Genomic DNA, 19,305 nt, shown 5'->3' with positions numbered 1-19,305 from the left:
AGCAAAGCTTCTCTCTCAGGGGACGAAAGTGAGGCAGATATCAATGGCAGGTGGATGACAAAGCAGTTTGAGCTGCTTTTCTCAACAACTCTGAGATATAGGACTAGGTTGGTACCATTCTTGTTGATCTCCTAATTTGTGTCCCCAAGTGTTCGGATGCTTACCTGGTGATTTCTATGAGTCTCTGTGAGAACCTACTGTTGGAAAAAAATTCTTTTCTTTTGGGGGCAATTACAATATACTTTTTAGAAATAGCACAAGTTTTTCCCCCTTTTGAAAAATGGTTATTATAAAGGTGATAAACAGAGGGGTTGCAGTTACGTAAGTCAGGTAATGAGAACACATGATTGGACAATGTCACCCCTTCCCTCACTCTCTCCCAGTTTTTCTCTCTTATCCCCACAAAAAAGTTGTATAGTTCATTTTCGACATTGTGTCTAGTGAGTTGCATTGCTGTATTTGTTCACTCTTTGTTCCTCCATTTCTCTACCGCTCCTGTGCCCTCCCAAAGACAGATAAATGAACAAACAAGACAAAAAGAAAACAAACAGCAAACAAAAAAATCCTCTTTGTTTCCACTTCCTAGAGTTCATTTTAATAAATATTATTTTATACGATCAGATGCACATAGGCATTGTATCTTTGCATTCCTCTCCTAAGAATATCCTGTGTGTGAATGCGTAGATTCCTGTATAATTTACCATGTTCCAGTGTATATTAGATATGCCTTCTACAAATGGGAGAAAGCATGTGCAGTGTGTCTCTTTGAGCTTGTCTTACCTCACTTAACATGAGTTGTTCTAGGTCTATCTATTTCCCTGCAAATGACTGTAAAATGGCTGTAAAATTCCATTGTGTGTGGGTGCCACATTTTTTGGATCCACTCATCTATTGTAGGGCATCTAGGCTGTTTCCACAACTTGGCTATTATGAATAGCACAGCAGTGAGCATGGATGTCAAGTGTCTTTACAGTATCTTGGCTTGTGATGTATCCTGGCTTGTGATGTTCTGGGTAGATGCCCAGGAGTGGCATGGCTGGGTCATAGGGAAGATCTATGTTTAGTTTTTTTGAGGAATCTCCAGACTGCTCTCCAGCATGGTTGTACTATTTTTATTTTCCCATCAGCAGTGCAATAGGGTTCCCTTCCCCCACAGCCCTGCCAACATAGAAACAGCACAAGTTTTAAAAAGCAGATTTGGAGGCGGGGGGGGGGAAGGGCAGAGGGGGAATCATTTATTGATTACATTTTATGCTTGTTTCTACTTCCTTTATATGACTTCATTGATGAAGATGCTCCATTTAGGTGGTGGCAAGATGGCCCCTTGTATAGCACCAAGCTCCATTGTCTGTGTGGTAGGAGTATACTGGAGCACCAATGACCCCATGGACCACTTGAAAACCAAATTCCTTCTTAATAACCATTTTTCTCCTCCCACTGTACCCTATTGGCATACCTCAATTGTCTGCCCATCAAGGAAGTCCAGATTTTACTCATCTGTCTTCTTCACTATTTCTAGTGTGGTCCTGAGATGGCTGCCAAGTTCCAGGCCTCCTTCCTCACTAACCCCTCCTGAGACAGAAAAGAGAAGGCTTTTTCAATGCTTCCTGTTTCCTTCCTTTTTTCCTGTCCATCCAACAAGCATTCAAAAAGCCTCTAGTATGAGGCACTCTTCCAGGAGCTGAGACTATAGTAGTAGTCAGTACAAATATCCTGGTCTCACAGAGGAGCTCTGCACAGGACACATTGTAGGGCATGTGAGTGGAAAGAGGATCTTGTCACCAACTTGGTTTGTCTCAGTCCATTTGGCTGCTGTAATAAAAATGCCTGCAACATCTCTTTCACCCTAACTTGTCAAGTCGGATACATTCTCCAGAACAGGCAAAAATACTGACCTTTTTTATGGGAGGGGAGAGGTTCTCCGGATAGTCTAGGCCTTCCTTGAACTCACAGTTCACTTGCCTCAGCCTCACAAGTGTTAGGATTACAGGTATATACCACCAGGCCCAACTTGAGGCATCAACTTGTGATTGAAGTCATTTTTGGTCTTTCCAACTGGATGTGGCCTCTTTCTCCTTATGCCTGGTAGCATTTTCTTTATATTCTTATCTATATCACTTTGTACCCTTCCCATCCATAAATCTCACTCATGCGTTTGCTTGACTTCATTCTTAAAAGAAATTTTAATTGTTATAAAAGTGATGTATAGAGAGATTGCAGTTATATAAGTCAGGTAAAGAGTACATTTCTTTTTCTTTTCATTTCTTTTTTTGGTTGGTCATGGGGCTCGAACTCTGGACCTGGGTGCTATCCCTCAGCTCTTCAGCTCAAGGCAAGCACTCTATCACTTGAGCCAGTGTCACTTCCAGTTTTCTGGTGGTTTATTGGAGATAAAAGTCTCACGGATTTTCCTACCCAGGCTGGCTTTGAATGCGATCCTCAATTCTCATCCTCCTGAGTAGCTAGGATTACAAGTGTGAGCCACTGGTGCCCAGCAAGAGTACATTTCTTTTTGGAAAGTGTCACTGCTCCTCTAGCTCTCTCCCAGTTTTTCCCTCCTTGTATCACTTCTCGTTATCTCCTCAATGCATCTGTTACCACTATGCGTGCCAGGTATTATGCAAACTTAAAGGTTATAAAAGGGGAACAAGGTAAGTACTGTTCCCCAGGACCCAAGCCTTTTTTTCTATACTGGAGTTTGAACTCACGGCCTTGTACTTTCTAACACACTTTCTTAATACAGTTTTTATTTAATTAAAGAACAAATAATATATTTATATATTATATACAATATATATTATACATATAGGAAAGAGGAGGCGGAGAAAAGAGGCCACTGACCAGTGACTCCCACCAAGATAATTACTATTAATCTGTTGAAAAAACTAAACCAGTAGTGTAACAGGACCTTTAGGACAACTGGTCCTACCTGACCCATCCAGTTTTCAGATGGATGTACATGTGCTAAATTGTGTGTGTGTGTGTGTGTGTGTGTGTGTGTGTGTGTGTGTATGTATGTATGTATGTATGTATGTATATGTATGTATGTATGTATTTATGGAGCAGAGCCAAATTCTCTTGAATGTGGGTAATCCACATTCATTACCAGAATCTTCCTCTTCCCTAATCTACGATAGGAACCATTAAGTTAAAAATAAACAAAAAGAACAAAAAACTCCTGGAGCTGATGGTGTTCAAGCCATTCTAGAGACTATAGATATGGGTATCCAAGATCCTAAGGAGATGTGGCTGAAAAATAAAAAAGGCTCACATAGTAGAGCACCTGCCTAGAAAGTGTGAGGATCTTATTTCCAACCCTATTACTGTCATTTTCTCTCTCTGTGTGTGTCTCTTTGTCTCTGTCTCTGTATCTCACACACACACCCATGGATTCTGACTCAGAATCCATATTTAAACCCTAAGTGACAGCTTCCACCAGATGGCGCTCTTAAGCATAGCTGGGACCAAAAGAGATTTGGGTCCTGCAGCTAGAAGCAAAACTCCATCAGCCTCCAAATTCCTGCGCATCTGGACCATTTCATTAACTTCTCAATAACATCATTCTGTATATTAATTATTTACACTCCATTTACTGCCTTATAACAACAACTCGTACCCTGAGGAAAGAGACAAAATGAAAACACTTCCATTTTTGTCTCTACAATTATTGCATCCAAAACTCTTACAATTGCTTACTGGATTCTTTCCTCAAAATTACTATACCTTTGCTTGAAGTAAGGCTCTACTTAAATATTTTCTCACTTCTGCTTTTGCACACACACATTTTACCTAAAAGAGATCATATTTACCACTGTTTGTTATATAATAATAATCTTGGAGCTATTTCCTTACCAACATATATATAATCCTCACATTATTCTAACAGTGTCCCATGGTCCATCTTACAACTATTATAATAACGAAATATTGATAACATGTGATATATCCATGTTTAGCTTATTAACATGAATATACATTAATATGATAATGTTAATGATTATTAATAGTAGTAAAATAATATTTTGCTGTAATAAGAAACAACACTGTTATGACTTTTTGGATAAATCTTACTTATTTACTTACTTGTAAGTTTAAATATTTATTGTCAAGGTGAACAGGGGGGTTACAGTTACATAAGTAAGGTAATGAGTACATTTCCTTTTAAACACCCCCTCCCTCGTTTTGTACATCTTATTTTGACTCTCCGTATAGTGCAGTGTTAGGACACACTAGGTAATGCCAATGTGCCCTCTGGAGTGTTGCGCGTTGACTAGCACTGGTATTGTAAGTCGTTTGTGGGTCCCCCCCCAATTCTTGGAGTTCCTTTTTTAAATTGTATTGTGAAGATGCCGTGCAGAGGGGTTACAGTCACAGGAGTAAGGAATGAGTACATTTCTTGTGAAGCATTGTTACCCCTTCTTTTGTTTTCCTCCCTCCCCTCTCCCCCCTCCCCACTCCCCTCCCCCCCAAGTGGTAAAGTCCATTTCCAACATAGCGCCTTGTGAGTCTCATGGCTGCAAGGGGTCCTCCTGTGTCCTTGTTTCAGCATTTTGTCGTTCCCCTTCCCCTCCCCACACTAGGTGAATGTGTATTGTATGTTCTTGCCCATATGGAATCTCCCCTGTTGTCACTGTATTTGATTTTGGCACCCTGTATCGTGTGCGTTTTTTTTTTTTCTTAGTCCTGGGGCTTGATCTCATGGCCTAGGTACTGACCCTGAGCTTTTTTGGTCAAGGCTAGCATTCTACCACTTGAGCCACAGCTCCACTTCCTACTTTTTGCTGGCAAATTGGCCATGAGTCGCACTGACTTTTTTTTTTATTGTAAAGATACTATACAGAAGGTTACAGTTACATGAGTGAGGTAATGAGTACACTTCCTCTTGAACATTGTTACCCCCTCCATTGTTTTCCCCCTACCATCCCCTCCCTCCCTCCCTTCCCCAGGTTCTTTTTTATTGTGATTAAGTGATTACATAATTTCCAGAATTTCACAGTATTGTGGAATAATGATGCTCATTTAAAGTCACAAGTTCATTCTAACTTTCCTGGAGCAAATTGTCTATCACAGTCTGTAATATATAATGGTGATCACATGTTATACACCATATATGTGATCAGCAGCATGGGGATATTTAGTAGTGGTTCGACCAGATGAGTGGGAGTTCTTTGTTTCTTAAGTCCTGTTAGTTTTGTCCTATCACCTAACATTTTGGATTTAGCATCCACTTATCAGGGAGACCATGTACTGTTTGTCTCTTCGTTCTTGGCTTACCTCGCTCAACATGATTCCTTCTAGCTCCATCCATTTCCCTGAAAATGCCATTATTTTGTCATTTCTAATGGCTGCATAATATTCCATTGTGTATAGATACCATCGTGTGCGTTTTTGAAAGATACCTTGGCGTTTGCAACTTGCCTGACAGAGGGAGGTTCGGTTTCCAGGAGGTCTGACCCCGGAGCTCCGGGCCGCAGCGTGCTGACTCCTCCTGTCCAGCAGGGGGCGCGCGGCCGCCGCTTCCGCATGCGCAGTGCGCGCGGTGTCAGCGGCCGCCCAGCCCCGTGGCCGGCGTCGCGCTCCCTCAGACCCGGTCCTAGAGGTGGTCCCCGCCTTGGCGCGATCCAACCCGGGCGGCCGCGGCACGCGCGCCCGCAGCATGAGCCGGTGGTGACCGAGCGCCGCGCGGGGCCGAGCGGGAGGCAGCCGTGGCCGAGGTGAGCGCGGCGTGCGGGCCGGGGCCAGGCGGTCGCTGAGGGCCGGGCGGGTGTCTCGGCTGTGGTGACCGGGCTCGGGCCGGGTGGGGCCGGGAGTGGGGTGGGCGCGGCCCCGGGGGGAGCCCCCACCCCGCCGGGCCGTTCACAGACCCCCGCGCCCTGCCCCGCGTCGCCCCTCCCCTCACGGGCGTCCCCACCGGTTCCCGTCGTCCGCCCCTCATGGTCCTCAGCGGGGACCTCGCCCTCCCTCCAGCCGCCCCTCCCTCCCCCCCCGCCCCTCCCCGGCCTCGCGCTGTCCCCGCCCTGCGGCGCCTCATCCTCGGGGCCGGCCCCAGACCCCGGGCAGGTGGCCGAGGCCGAAGCCCTGGCCTTTGGGAACCGTGTACCCGGCAGAGCTTGGGAATCAGATCTAGGCACCCTAGTGACAAGTTTGGGGACTCACGTGATACCTGGGTGTCACTTGCCTTTGGAAGGGGCGGGGGGGGGGGCGCGCTGCTGTTCATCGAGGGACGTCATCTTGAGATAAGACTATGTCCACTTTACTTCTCCAAGTCAGTGAAGCGGCTCCGGTGTTTATAAGGCTGGGCTTGCGTGTTTCAGAGCTCAAAGGCTGTCTTGGTAATAAAATATGATTGATTGAGCCAGGACGCCTGTGGCTTGCACCTGTAACCCTAGCTGCTCAGGAGATCGAAGGATCGCAGTTCCAAGAAGTTCCAAGCTAACTGGGGCAGAGAACCCAAAGAATGCTCAAAGTGGAGAGCCACTAGCATTAGTGAAAAAGCTAAGCAAGAGCATGAGGCTTAGAGTTCAAGCCCTAGTACAGGACACACACACAGACACACACACACACAGACACACACACAGACACACACACACACACACACACACACACACTGGATTGAGTGATTGAGTTCCTGTGGGGGGCTTAAGCCTCTTGGTCACAAGTGCTGGTATGAGGATGGTCAGGGCTTGGCGCCTGACTAACTGCCAGCCTCTGAATGAATCCCAGCTTTGGCATTTTTGAGTTCTAAGGTGTTGCGCAAGCCGTTTAGCTTTTCCCTTTACTTTCTCCATCTGTATAATTAAGGGAATAGTATATGTTATGAAAGTTAAATAAATGAACATTTGTGAAGTGCTTAAAGCAGACCCAGTCACATGATAAATGCTCAATAAAGTAATATTTGTTGTATCAATTATAGTGTGAGTGCCACAATTAAAGACTTTTTAGAAATTATTTTTAAAGGTAGTCATAACTTTAATTATAAAGAGGCATGTCAGGGAGGGCAGTGATTCTGGATTTCCTTGCATTTACTCAAATTTGGTTCCTTTGTTTTCATGGTTAAGTTTCAGTGTGGCCTTAGCCCTGAGAGTTTAGTGTTGAGGCCTTGTTTGAAGAGATTTAAAAGATAATCCTGGCACTTGTGGCTCATGCCTGTCATCTAGCTACTCAGGAGGCTGAGATCTGAGGATCTGTTTGAAGCCAGCATGGACAGGAAAATGCCTAAGACTCTTATCTCCAATTAACCAACAAAAAGCCAGAAGTGGATCTGTGTGTCTCAAGTGATTGAACACTAGCCTTGAGCAAAAAGCTGAGGGACAGAGCCCAGACCCTGAGTTTAAGCCCCAGGATTGACACACATACATTCACAGGCACAAACATTAAGAAGACAAGAAATTATGACTTGGAATATTGGTCTAACTGGATTAGTTATAACCTGAAGCACAAAATAAGGTTTATTCAGGCAAATTCAGGAGTAAGTAATTCCAGGAACAGAAAATATATCTCATCTGGACAGTAGATGATGGTTTAAAGACTTTTCCAGTGACTCAGTGTTTAACATCTAGCCAGATGATTCCTGTTCTTTGCAGGGACAAGTCTGATGTGTTTTAAGGAAGATAATGTTTGTAGCATTTTGGAAATTCTTGTTTTGATCTAGGTTATGGGTTATATGGAGCAAACATTATGAACAGAAGTTTCTGTCTGTCCTTTCAAGTTCCTGTTGGTAGGAGCACCCTCTTTGGACAGAAAGATGATGACTTGTTTCCTTGCGTGATGGGTTTGGAGACAGCCATCTTTCTGTGTTTCAATACTTGGCAGTCTGGTTCTGTGTGTCACTGGGTATGGATGGGGCATCCAGAATCCAGAAGATGTCTTATCCTCTATGGATAAGACACCTTGAGAGCCTCACTCGAGACAGCGGTTTCTCTTATCCACCTCAAGATGTGGCCCTCCCTCCCTCCACCTTCAGCTTGTCCAAGTAGGGAGGCCTTCAGTTCCCTGCAGAGTTTCAGGACCTGGTTAATGTGGACTAGCAGGGGTGGAGGAGCTTGAATGAAATGGATCTTTCAAAGCTGGCAGTAGTGGTGGAATATGAGGCTGGACGTGGGATCCAGAATTTAATGAGATCCAAGATTTAATGGCAACTGAAACTAGTCCGAATGCTACTGAGCAGGTGTTTTAAACCTAGACAAAGAAGCATGATTCTTATCATTTTTGATTCCCTAAGGAATACTTGGTCAATTCTGGATGTCTGAATTGCTTCTGGTTTTTACAGGGCAGGCATGCTAACAAACATTACATTGTATGAAACATCTCCCCATAACAAAACAATTTATCTAGTCCAAAGTGTCTGTTTTGCCAAGGTCAAGAAACCCTGGGCTTCAGTGAATTTGAGGGAGGTGTCAGGACTGTCTTGGCAGAGTGTTGACTCCTTAGTCAGAGGCATCAGGGAGTTGGAGAGTTCTACTCAGGGTGGGTGCTGCACCACCTGCCATGTTTCTGAGAGGGTCCATGCTCTTCATTCTGCCCAGGGGGTGAGCGGGCTTGGTGTGGCTCTCTTCCATGGGCCAGGATTGCTTTTCACAGATGTTACTATCGAATGGGTTCCCAAATATCAGTGAGGATAGTCAGGTTGTGAAGCAGCAGAGCCTGCCTGTGGCGTGTAACTGGGAGGCAGGCAGACACAGCACCTACAGTGGAGCTCAGGGCTGGACTCACAGCCAAGTCATCTTGTCTCACTATGCTGGAGCAGTGTTCCTAAGGTAGTGTGTAGATGGGCAGCCAACTAGGATATTAGTTATGTTCTGACTTGTATAACTGTGAGGGGAAAACAACCAGCAGAACTAGAGCTGGCATGAAGAAGATTTCAGAGGCAAGCCAGTTCTTAGACCTGGATCCCATGAATTGAGGGGGAGGCTGGATCTGTTTGAAGAAGTACCTCCTCAAATATAGAAATATGTTCCCTCATCCATCCTTCCTTTAGGGATCAACTCAAGGAACAACAGCCCCTCCCTCCCTCCCTCCCTCCCTCCCTCCCTCCCTCCCTCCCTCCCTCCCTCCCTCCCTCCCTCCCTCCCTCCCTTCCTTCCTTCCTTCCTTCCTTCCTTCCTTCCTTCCTTCCTTCCTTCCTTCCTTCCTTCCTTCCTTCTTTCCTTCGTCCTTTGTGTATCCTGCCCCATCCATTTCTTTATCCCTTTCACCTAAATGTGTCTCCTTCACTATAAAATAACAACATAGCTTTTGTTACAGAGTAAAGATTAGACTGTTCTCTGATTCCTTGGCTTTCACCAGTACTTTCCTGGTGGTGGTTTCACATTCTGCACCTTGCTCCAGTTGTTTGTCTTCTCTTGCTCTTTCGATTGGCAGTTCCTCCAGGTAGGTTCTTTGCCTTCACTTGTTTCCTTTATAGTGATGGTAGTGTTTAGTACTTGATTGGGTGAATAAACTAATGAAAATAACCAAGTTTGTCTAGATAAAGTATCATTTTTTGCTAAATCTTTCTAAATAAAACCAAATCAATATTGTTAGCTACTTCACATTTGATCTTTCTTGGTTAGTGTTTTCATCCCAGGGCCTCACACTTGCTTTAAGTGACTTATTAGATATTAATATTTTATTAAGTATTCATGTATAGTATTAAAGAGCAAGTAAAGTTTATCAAATGTCTTATGCATTTATATACAGATCTATCTTTGTGTTTATTTACTAGTAGTGTCAAAACTCCCTTTTTGTTACTTTTAAACTTTTTTTATTTGGTGGTCCTGAGGTTTGACCTGGGAGTTTCACACTTTCTGGGCAGGTGTCTTCTTGTTATTTTATAGACTACATACAGTAAAAGAGGAGGATATTAAAAGCTGAACAGTCCTCTTAAATGAGGGTGTCACTTGCCACTGGAAACACTTGCTTTTTTCTTGTGTCTCTGGTATTAGGAGTGTGAGGAGGAGGAGGCTGCATGTGTCAGTATGTGTGCGTCGGTCAAGTACAACATCCGGGGTCCTGCCCTTATCCCAAGGATGAAGACCAAGCACCGAATCTACTACATCACCCTCTTCTCCATTGTCCTCCTGGGCCTCATTGCTACAGGCATGTTTCAGTTCTGGCCTCACTCCATCGAGTCCTCAAATGACTGGAGCGTGGAGAAGCGCAGTGTCCGAGATGTGCCCGTGGTCAGGCTGCCAGCCGAGAGCCCCATCCCAGAGCGTGGGGATCTCAGCTGCAGAATGCATACGTGTTTTGATGTCTATCGCTGTGGCTTCAACCCAAAGAACAAAATCAAGGTGTATATCTACTCCCTGAAAAAGTATGTGGATGACTCTGGTGTCCCGGTCAGCAATACCATCTCCCGGGAGTACAATGAGCTGCTCACGGCCATCTCAGACAGTGACTACTACACTGACGACATTAATCGTGCTTGCCTATTTGTCCCCTCCATTGATGTGCTGAACCAGAACTCTCTTCGCATCAAAGAAACAGCCCAGGCACTGGCCCAGCTCTCCAGGTATCTGACACTTAGAGACCATAGTGATCACTCGGAGCTAAAGGGAAGGCAAGGGAGAGGTGGGCATCTCTTTTGAGCTGGCCTCCAGCTGCTATCACTCCCAGATGTGTGAGAGAGTGGCTGAGGTAGCTGAAGGCCTCTGCTGTGAACTCCTGCTTCTGTACTGTGAGGCTCTGAGAGTTTACAAACTAAGGATGGCTCTTCTTCCCATTCTTTTCCTTTAAAAATTAATTATGCTGCCCTTCCCAGTCACTTACATAATACACATTTACTGTGAGATTTCTGAAAACATAGGGCAGCAAAAAGCAGAATGTAAGATCCTTTCCATAATTCCATTTGAAGAGATAACCATTACCCATGTTTTGATGTTACTTTTAGACATTTTTTGTATGAAGAGTACATTCTGTATCACACAATCCATGTAATCTTTGGATGCTTTATTTCTCTTACCATGGGTATATTTCTCAACAATTTCACATTCTTTTGCTATATAATTTTAAACTTTATATAGTATTCCAATTTTTGGACCTTCTGCAATATATTTGAGCAGCCTTCTATAAAATTTTGTTTCCTTTTAGAACATTTAAGTAGGTTTCAGTTTTTCATGATTAGAAATGGTTCTATAGTGGACAGGCATGAGGTCTGCATCCTCTACTTGTTCTTTCAAGAAGGCACATCAGTGCTGATCTGTTGGGGTTTGTAGGAGTTCACTTCACATACCTGAGGAGTGATGTCTCTGGGGTCCCGGAGATTTGGATTTGTTATTCAGTCCTGTACTCTTGTTTCCTCTTGGTTGTCATGTGAATTCTACTTGTTTAATTTCTTAATAGGTGGGATCGAGGTACCAACCACCTGTTGTTCAACATGTTGCCCGGAGGACCCCCAGATTATAACACGGCTCTGGATGTTCCTAGAGATAGGTGAGTTTATTTGGGATTTCGAGGATTGAGTAAATTAGTTTTTGTGTTTCTCTGAAATTATGTTCCTTAAACATACTGGCATGTTTTTTTTTTGGGGGGGGTATAGGTTATTGCTGAATTTATTGTTCTGTTGACTAGTATAATTCTTTTCTTTTACTTTTTTTGCCAGTGCTGGGACTGGCATGTTTTATAATCAGAATTATTTGCTAAACCAGGAAAGTATCTTGGGCATTTCCCTCCTTTACACAGAATTGAAGTTGCCTTAAATCTGTGCTCTATCCTAACCTACCTTCTAAGCATATGATCTGTTTTCCTAAGTTGGTCAATGCTTTTCCAAGTGTAGTGCCCTAGTTCCCAAGGCCAGGCAGGTTCAGCATTGGCTTGTGCCAGCTCTCTTTGAACTTGGGAGCATTTTGCCAAAATATGGCAAGCTTATGTGTGAAGAGACCATGGACATACAAAGCCTGTACTGTAGGGGCAGTGAGGGCATCCTGGCTATCATTTACCTATGTTGTTTCCTAGAGTCCTTCCCTTCCCTTTCTCCTTTTTTCCACCCCAACTTCCTTCTTGCCTTCCTCTCTGGTAAAACCTACCACACAAGAAGGATGACATTGGCCTGGAGTTCACTCATTTTGTTTACTTGCCCATTCATGCACTGGCTGAGTCACTTGGCCAGAGGCTCTCAGAAAGTTCTGGAATGAGATGCTTCATGTGGCACCTGTGTGGGTGCTCAGTTCAGAGCTGTGAGGAAAGCAGAAAATTGGAGCCTCAGATTGTCAAGCATCCTGGACAGTGCTCAATATGTTGGATTGTTGTAAGAGTTTATGTGTGAATCCTTGTATCCACAATGTTGGTAGAACTGATGTTGAACTCCTGAGATCATTGCTACTGACAGAAGTAACTCCTGGAGAACAAGCTAAGGCTAACTGTATTCTCAACTTGTCAGAGGCTAACATTGCTGTTGATGTCAATCTACAATTAATACTATTTTCCCAGAAGGTAAAAGCTGAACTTTCTTTGCTTTAAGTGTCTATCTCTAGTCAACTTTTAAGTTGCTCTCTCAATATAATTATCTTTGGAAAAGAAATACCCGACTGTCCTTGATTTTGTGTAGAAACCATTTTGGACAGCAGAGGGCAGTGTGGCCATGCAAATGCTATAGAAACCTGCTACGCCCAGAGTGACCCCTGTTGGCCTCAGCGCAGGGAAGGTGTGTTAGTACCTGAGTCTGCTATTGTTTTATGGGTTTGGTTGTTCTCAGGAGGGGACATATTTTGAGAAAAGAAAGGAAGGAAGATTGCTATTGGTTTTGCAGCCTTCCTCTAGTCTTTTGAAAGTGCATACTTTGGGACAGTTCACTCTTTGTTGACATTTCAGTGTATGCATTTACAAGAGGGAGATTTCATTTTTTATCCAGTGCACGTTAAGTAGTGTTTAATTTTTTTGTGGGAAGGTGTGAAGTAGACAGGAAAATGCTAGAGTACTTGGTAGTGCTAATAGAGTCAGAAAGGTAAAGTGGTTTTCTTTTGTGTTTTTGTGAGTGCTCATAGACACTCCTGGACCAAACAAGAAACTAGCCAGTGGTCCTCCTTTAGAGTTCACTGAGGCAGTGGTTGATTGTGAAATTTCATATTTTTTATTCTTGCTCCTGGATTCTGAGGAGAGGTAGAGAACATTAGTGGGAGCTGAATATCACATTGCTCATAACTTAGAAAGCAGACTGGCCAGAGCAGAGGATCAGCTGAAGTCTTACATCATTGGTGTTATTTTACACAGGGAAATGGAAGGACCTGCATGGAAGGGAAGTGGCTGCTTTGTGTATCCATCCATTGTGCTGCTTCAGTTGGTTTCTAGTTCTCTTTTAATTTAAGAAACTCTGTATGATGCAAACAAACTTTCTTTACACCAGTTGACCAGCATGCGAGTAAATAAAGAACAGTATTTAACATCTGCCCTCATTCCTTCTCGGGTTTCATTTCTTCCTGAGAGATACCATTATTAGAATATTGGAATATTTGTTGTTGTTGTTGTTGTTGTTGTTGTTTTTGGTCCGGTCGTGGGGCCTGAACTCTGGGCCTGGGCGCTATCCCTCAGCTCTTCAGCTCAGGCTAGTGCTCTACCACTGGAGCCACAGTGCCACTTCTGGCTTTTTTCTTATGTGGTGCTGAGGAATCGAACCCAGGGCTTCATGCATGCAAGGCAAGTACTCTACCACTGAGCCACCTTTCCAGCTCCGGAGTATTTGTTCTTATAGTCATTTTTTCTATGGATTTGGATACAAACACCCATGTACACACCCATTTTATTTTGACTTACATAGAGGGAGCATATTATACCACTTTTCCTGATGTTAATTTTCTCAGGGATGTTTGTAATATTATTACTTCAGATTTTATTATCCTTTCTCCGCACATACCTCTTACAAATTTCTGTTTATTTGAACTTGTGATAGAGATTTTCAGGTTCACCCAAGAGAAGAGTGAGCCCATGCTTGATGACCTGCTTCCTCTTCAACTTGAGGCCAGTTTGTTTCATGGGTTCTGCCTGCCCGCCACCAGTGTTTCTAGAAGCAAATCCCAGACATATATGATTTTACCTGCACATAGTCTGTGTGACTTTGTAAGATATGGGCTTGAAGCTATGGCCAGAAGGTCATATCCAGCAACATACCTAAAAATATTCACAGAAGTAATTTTTTTTGAGACAAAGGCTCATATATAGCCCAGACTGGCCTCAAATTTACAATATTCCTTCCTCAGCCTCCAAAGTGCTGGGGTTATAGGCATGTACCACCATGACTAGTTCAATAGTAGTTCTTTAATATCAGCACATTTCTAGTCTTTGCTCAAATGTACTGGATATATATTTTATCGCATATGTGTATGTATTCTGGGTGCCAGTGGCTTATGCCTATAATCCTAGCTCCTCAAGAGGCTGAAATTTGAGGATTGTGGTTCAAAGCCAGCCTGAGCAGCAAAGTCTGTGAGACTCCTACCCCCACAAAGCTGGAAGTTGAGCTGTTTCTCAAGTGGTAGAGCATCAGTCGTAAGTAAAAAACCTCAGGGACAGGGCCCAGACTCTGAATTCAAGCCTCAATACTGGCACAATAAACAAATGTAGACAGACAGATAAATAGAAATACCTTAATAAATGGTACTAGGGTTTAAAGGGGTTTGAGCTTGCTAGGTAAACTTTTACCACTCGAGCTCTCCCCTCCCCCTTGCCCTGCCCTGCCCTCCTCTTTTTAAAGTTATTTTTTGGAGTCTTGCTTTTGCTTGAAGGCTGGCTGACCTTGGATCATGATCCATCTATCCATGCCTCCTGAATAGCTGGGATGGCAGGGCATGGGCCACCCAATCTCTACCTCTTGTAGCTGAGATTACAGTTGGATTACCCAATGCCAAATCCATAAAAACAGTTTTTCAGTTTGACTCAGTAAACAAAAAAGGATGACCAGTAGGATTGGTCAGCTTTTGTTTTGCTTTGTTTGTTGCAAGCTTTATACTTGAGGAGTTTGCAGGCCTGATTAGACATGTGGTTTCTAGGAAAGCAGAGGATAAACTTACAGGCAGAGGGTGCTGAAGTAACAGGAGAACTGTGAGAAATCTGCAAGATGGGAGATAGGAGGGTGGAGAGCCTGAGGCTGGGAAGGAAGCCTCCAACGCTGAGAAGCTTACTGCCCTGTAGTCAGTCTGAAGCTCTGGGTGCCACAAATGTTGAGAACTCTTCCACTGATAGAATTATTGGTCTTTCACAGGTGTGATCATCATCCTAATATTTTCTCAGCCACACGTTTTCTGTTCAGCCTCTGGAACTGATCTCTGATTTAGGGATCCATAATAGGAAAACAGAATGTGCTGCTGAGAAATTCACTTTTCAGTCAATGTGAAACATGTGTTCTGTAAAGCCAGGGTGCTTGTGATCTTTGCTCCATGACCATGCTATGGAAAGCTTGGCAGCAGAGGCTGAGACAGTCAGTGGTTGTCTGTGAGTAGCAGGGCTGGTGTGAGGTGAGTTTGACTAATGGCACTTTCTAAGGTAGCAAATGGAGATTGCATGTGTGCTCTGTGACACAGGCATTCTCAGACACCATATTCTCTTGCTGCTGCTGCTTAATACCTAAACCCCTTCTCCCCCTCCCTCCCAAACAAAGTAACAAGATTGAGGCCACAGGGACAGAATAACAGAATCAAAGAAAAAGTTGATGTGATGTGTGCCTGGTACCTTTCTTTCCACATGCATTCACCCCTCTCCTCTGGGGCTGGGGTGTAAGAGCCTAATCAGCCACAGCCCTGGCTTACCTGGACAGCTTGGTGCCTGTCTACAGTATCCATGTCTGTTTCTCTGCACAAGGACCATAGGCCTGTGTGGAGTCTGCTTGCCTTCATAGCCATGGAACCTACCCAAGAGTTCATGCTGGATGGATTCAGGACTGCATGCTAATCAGGAAAAATCAGACCGTATGTTGGTACTAAGGATAGTCATTACATGTCAGAAGTAGGCTGGCAGCTGGAGAGGTTTTTAGCCTTCACATTACCTCACTCACCAGTTCTTGGTTTCATAAAGCTTAAACAAACAGAGTGGGATTTCCAGAGGTGGTTGAAATATCTTTGAACTTAAACTGGTCATGTTAGAAGGGAATGTAGGTTGTCATCAAGGCAGGGAGCACATTGGTAGCAATCAGTATTGCAACAAATGTGGTTTCTCAGTCCAGACATTTTGGCTCAGTTTACAGCATGTACAACTGGCAAAACTGCTCCAGAGAATGGCATCTATGGTCTTGGGCCCTCTGGGACAGAGTAATAGGGAAAGGTGGTGTGACGGACACCTGCTTCCTCTCTCTGATGAAGTGTCATTGCACTACTTGTGGATCCAATTAGAACAATATGCTGACTGTTTTCTAATTAAGAAGAGGAAAAACTAGAGTATGCAATGTGCAAGGGAAGACTAAAGTCTACTTCCTGGATTCTACTTCCTGCACAAGGTATTGGGTTGATAAGACCGAGTTGCTGTGATTGACATAGGGCTCCGGATGACAGAAGAGAACCTGCTAGGCAGAGATTGTAGAGGTGGGCCTAATGTGATTCAAGATTTGATACTCAGTCACCTCTGTTCTCCATGCCTAGTATCTCCAAGGTTCCAGGCAGAGGGTGGAAAATGACTGCCCCAGCCTGTTTTGCCTTGCAGACCTGCTATTATTCCTGTTGCTGTGAATCTGTTTAATAAAGTATGACTCTGGAAGGAGGTGAGTGGGATCTGAAGCAGAGGGGCTCTTCACAGTGTCCCTGGGCTATGATGTATTTAAAAAAAGATGAGAAAGTGGGCTGGGAAGGTGGCTTAGTGGTAGAGCGCTTGCCTTGCATGCATGAGGCCCTGGGTTCGATTCCTTAGCACCACATAAGCAAAAAGAAAAAAGCCAGAAGTGGCACTGTGGCTCAAGTGGTAGAGCACTAGCCTTAAGCTGAAGAGCTGATGGACAGTGCCCAGGCCCAGAGTTCAGGCCTCACGACCGGACCCCCCCTCCCCCCCAAAAAAAAAAAAAAAAGATGAGAAAGCAAAGAAAGACTTTTAAGAGCCAGGAGAAGGCTGATAATTTCAAGACAGGAAGCAGCTGATGTGTATTATCTGTTACTGTTCTTATAAAGACTCAGTAATTCCTATCCCTTCCACAGATTCATAAGATTGGGAACCTTCTTTCCTTCTCATCATTTGACAAGTCTTTTGCTTTCAGGGCACTGTTGGCTGGAGGTGGCTTTTCTACATGGACGTACCGGCAAGGGTATGATGTCAGCATCCCAGTCTACAGTCCATTGTCAGCTGAGGTGGCTCTTCCAGAGAAAGGACCAGGGTAAGAACACTGTCAGCACCACCAGTGTGCCTTTACAGAGTCTTTGGGAGTGCTGGTGAGGCCTAGCATGGGGGTATGCCAGTAACCAAGGCATGATTTCATGAGTATACTATTTGTCTCACTGCACCCTATCAGTTAACTCCCAGGGCTGCCTACTAAGTTTTCCAAACTAGGAATTGCAGCATCCTTAATTCCTTCTTCCTTACTTCTTACATCAAAATAGTAAGTCCTATTGATTCTGTGTTGAGAATACTCCTTACATCTATCTGCTCCCTCTCCTCTGCTGCTGCCTTGTCCTAGGCTACTGCCATCTCCCTAAATAACATTCTGTTTAGTGTCCCTGCCTTTAGTGTGGCTACTGGTCTGGTCCTTGAACAAAGAATAAAAGCCCCACATCCCTGAAATGACTGTCAAGTCCCAATGTCATCTGACCACCCATCTCCATTGCCAGACTTCTCTCTGAGAATGCATTGCTTTTGGTTCTTAGCTCTCTACATCTTTTCGGGCTATGGATGTTCTCTGTTGCCTGGAAATCTTTCTCCTCATCTTAATCAGCCTTACATTGTGCTCACCCTTTAGGTTTCAACTTAAAACTGCTTTCTTGGGGGTGGGTGGGGTGTACATTCTTCACTCTGGACTGGCTACTTTGCCTTAGCTCATGTATCATGCTGCCATTTTCCTGGAGTGACACTCATTATGCCCTGGCATCATTACTTGCTGACAGCCTGTCATCTTTGGACTCTGGGTTTTGTCACTGCAATGAAGCAGGGGCCAGGTCTGCTTTTTACTGTCATAGTGTGTCTGACACATAGTTGGCTTATAGTTTAATATGCAGGATAAGTGAAAAGAGCCAATAGCATGGGTGGGGCAGGGTTTTTTTCCCCCTAACTTTTTTTTTTCCTCTGTATTGGTTTAAACTGTTGCTGTTGGCTCACACTTTTAAGCCTAGTTACTCAGGAGACTGAGATCTGAGGAAGTTCCAGGCCAGCCCAGACAGAAAAGTCTGTTAGACTCTTAGTTTACTACCAAAAGGTGTGAGTGGAGATGTTGTTCAAGTAGTAGAGTGGCCAGCCTTGAGCAAAAAAGCAAGGGTAAAAAAGAGTGTGAGACCCTGAGTTCAAGCCCCAGTAGTGGCACAGTGGAGAGTATTCAGTGAGGTTTAAAATGAACATGGTTATAATAAAATTATTCTTCTATGAGAAGTAAAGGTAAAAAGGTGACTGAAATCCCAACACTAAAATGTCATACCAGGTGACATTTAAAATCCATTCATACTATTTGGTGGTAGAAATTGTTTAAAGCCAGCCTGGGTAGGAAAGTCCATGAGACTCTTATCTCCAATCCACCAGAAAACTGTGGCTCAAGTGGTAGAGTGCTTGCCTTGAGCTGAAGAGCTCAGGGATAGTGCTCAGGCCCAGTTCAAGCCCCACCAAAGGAAAAAAAAAAAAAGGAAAGAAAACAAAAGAAAAGGATCTCAAGGAAATAGAACCATTTTCTGAACATCCTAGACTTTGAGAAGTAACACCATTCTCTCCTACATGTGTTCTTCCTTGTGGCCTGGCACCAAAATCTGAAGCTAACTGTAGTCACTTGTGTAGCTGATGATATTTGGTCATTGTACAAAGCCAAGGTCAGAAATTTTTTATACCTTTAGGCAAGTGCAAAGAAAGACTGGATGACTCTTGGACTTGTAACTTATTTCATCATCCTAAATAGGTTTCCCATTAATAAAGTCCCAGAGTTGACTTAATTTATTGCTTTAAAAATTGTAATTAATCCACTTTTTTTTGAGACAGTAGCACAAGTTGGCCTGCAACTTAGGATCCTCCTCCTCCTCCTCCTCCTTTTCTTCCTCCTCCTCCTCCTTCTTCTTCTTCTTCTTTTTTTTTTTTTTTGGTCAGTCATGGGGCCTGAACTCTGGGCCTGGACACTGTCCCTCAGCTCTTCAGCTCAAGGCTAGCGCTCTACCACTTGAGCCACAGCACCACTTCCGGCTTTTTCTGCTTATGTGGTACTGAGGAATCGAACCCAGGGCCTCATGCATG

At 44.0% G+C, this 19,305-nt stretch overlaps 1 protein-coding gene across 2 annotated transcripts in view; it reads left to right on the top strand.

Moving 5' to 3' along the window:
• Nucleotides 1-5,541: 5,541 nt before the first annotated feature.
• The window catches only part of Ext2 (exostosin glycosyltransferase 2), a 123,511-nt gene continuing 109,747 nt past the window's right edge, over nucleotides 5,542-19,305 (top strand). The window contains exons 1-4 of one of the 2 annotated variants that reach the window (XM_070032538.1): nucleotides 5,542-5,714; nucleotides 9,924-10,492; nucleotides 11,323-11,412; nucleotides 17,144-17,260. In XM_070032538.1, coding sequence (XP_069888639.1) covers nucleotides 9,957-10,492; nucleotides 11,323-11,412; nucleotides 17,144-17,260 — 743 coding nt within the window. In that variant the 5' untranslated portion in view covers nucleotides 5,542-5,714; nucleotides 9,924-9,956. Of the gene's footprint in view, nucleotides 5,715-9,299; nucleotides 9,370-9,923; nucleotides 10,493-11,322; nucleotides 11,413-17,143; nucleotides 17,261-19,305 lie in introns of those variants that run through there. The other variant, XM_070032539.1, reaches the window with a different exon arrangement.

Source organism: Dipodomys merriami, unplaced genomic scaffold, assembly GCF_024711535.1.
Source record: "Dipodomys merriami isolate MVZ:Mamm:240054 unplaced genomic scaffold, mDipMer1.0.p SCAF_21, whole genome shotgun sequence".
In the NCBI taxonomy this organism is placed as follows: Eukaryota; Metazoa; Chordata; class Mammalia; order Rodentia; family Heteromyidae; genus Dipodomys; species Dipodomys merriami.
This window is presented reverse-complemented; position numbering and strand designations above follow the sequence as displayed.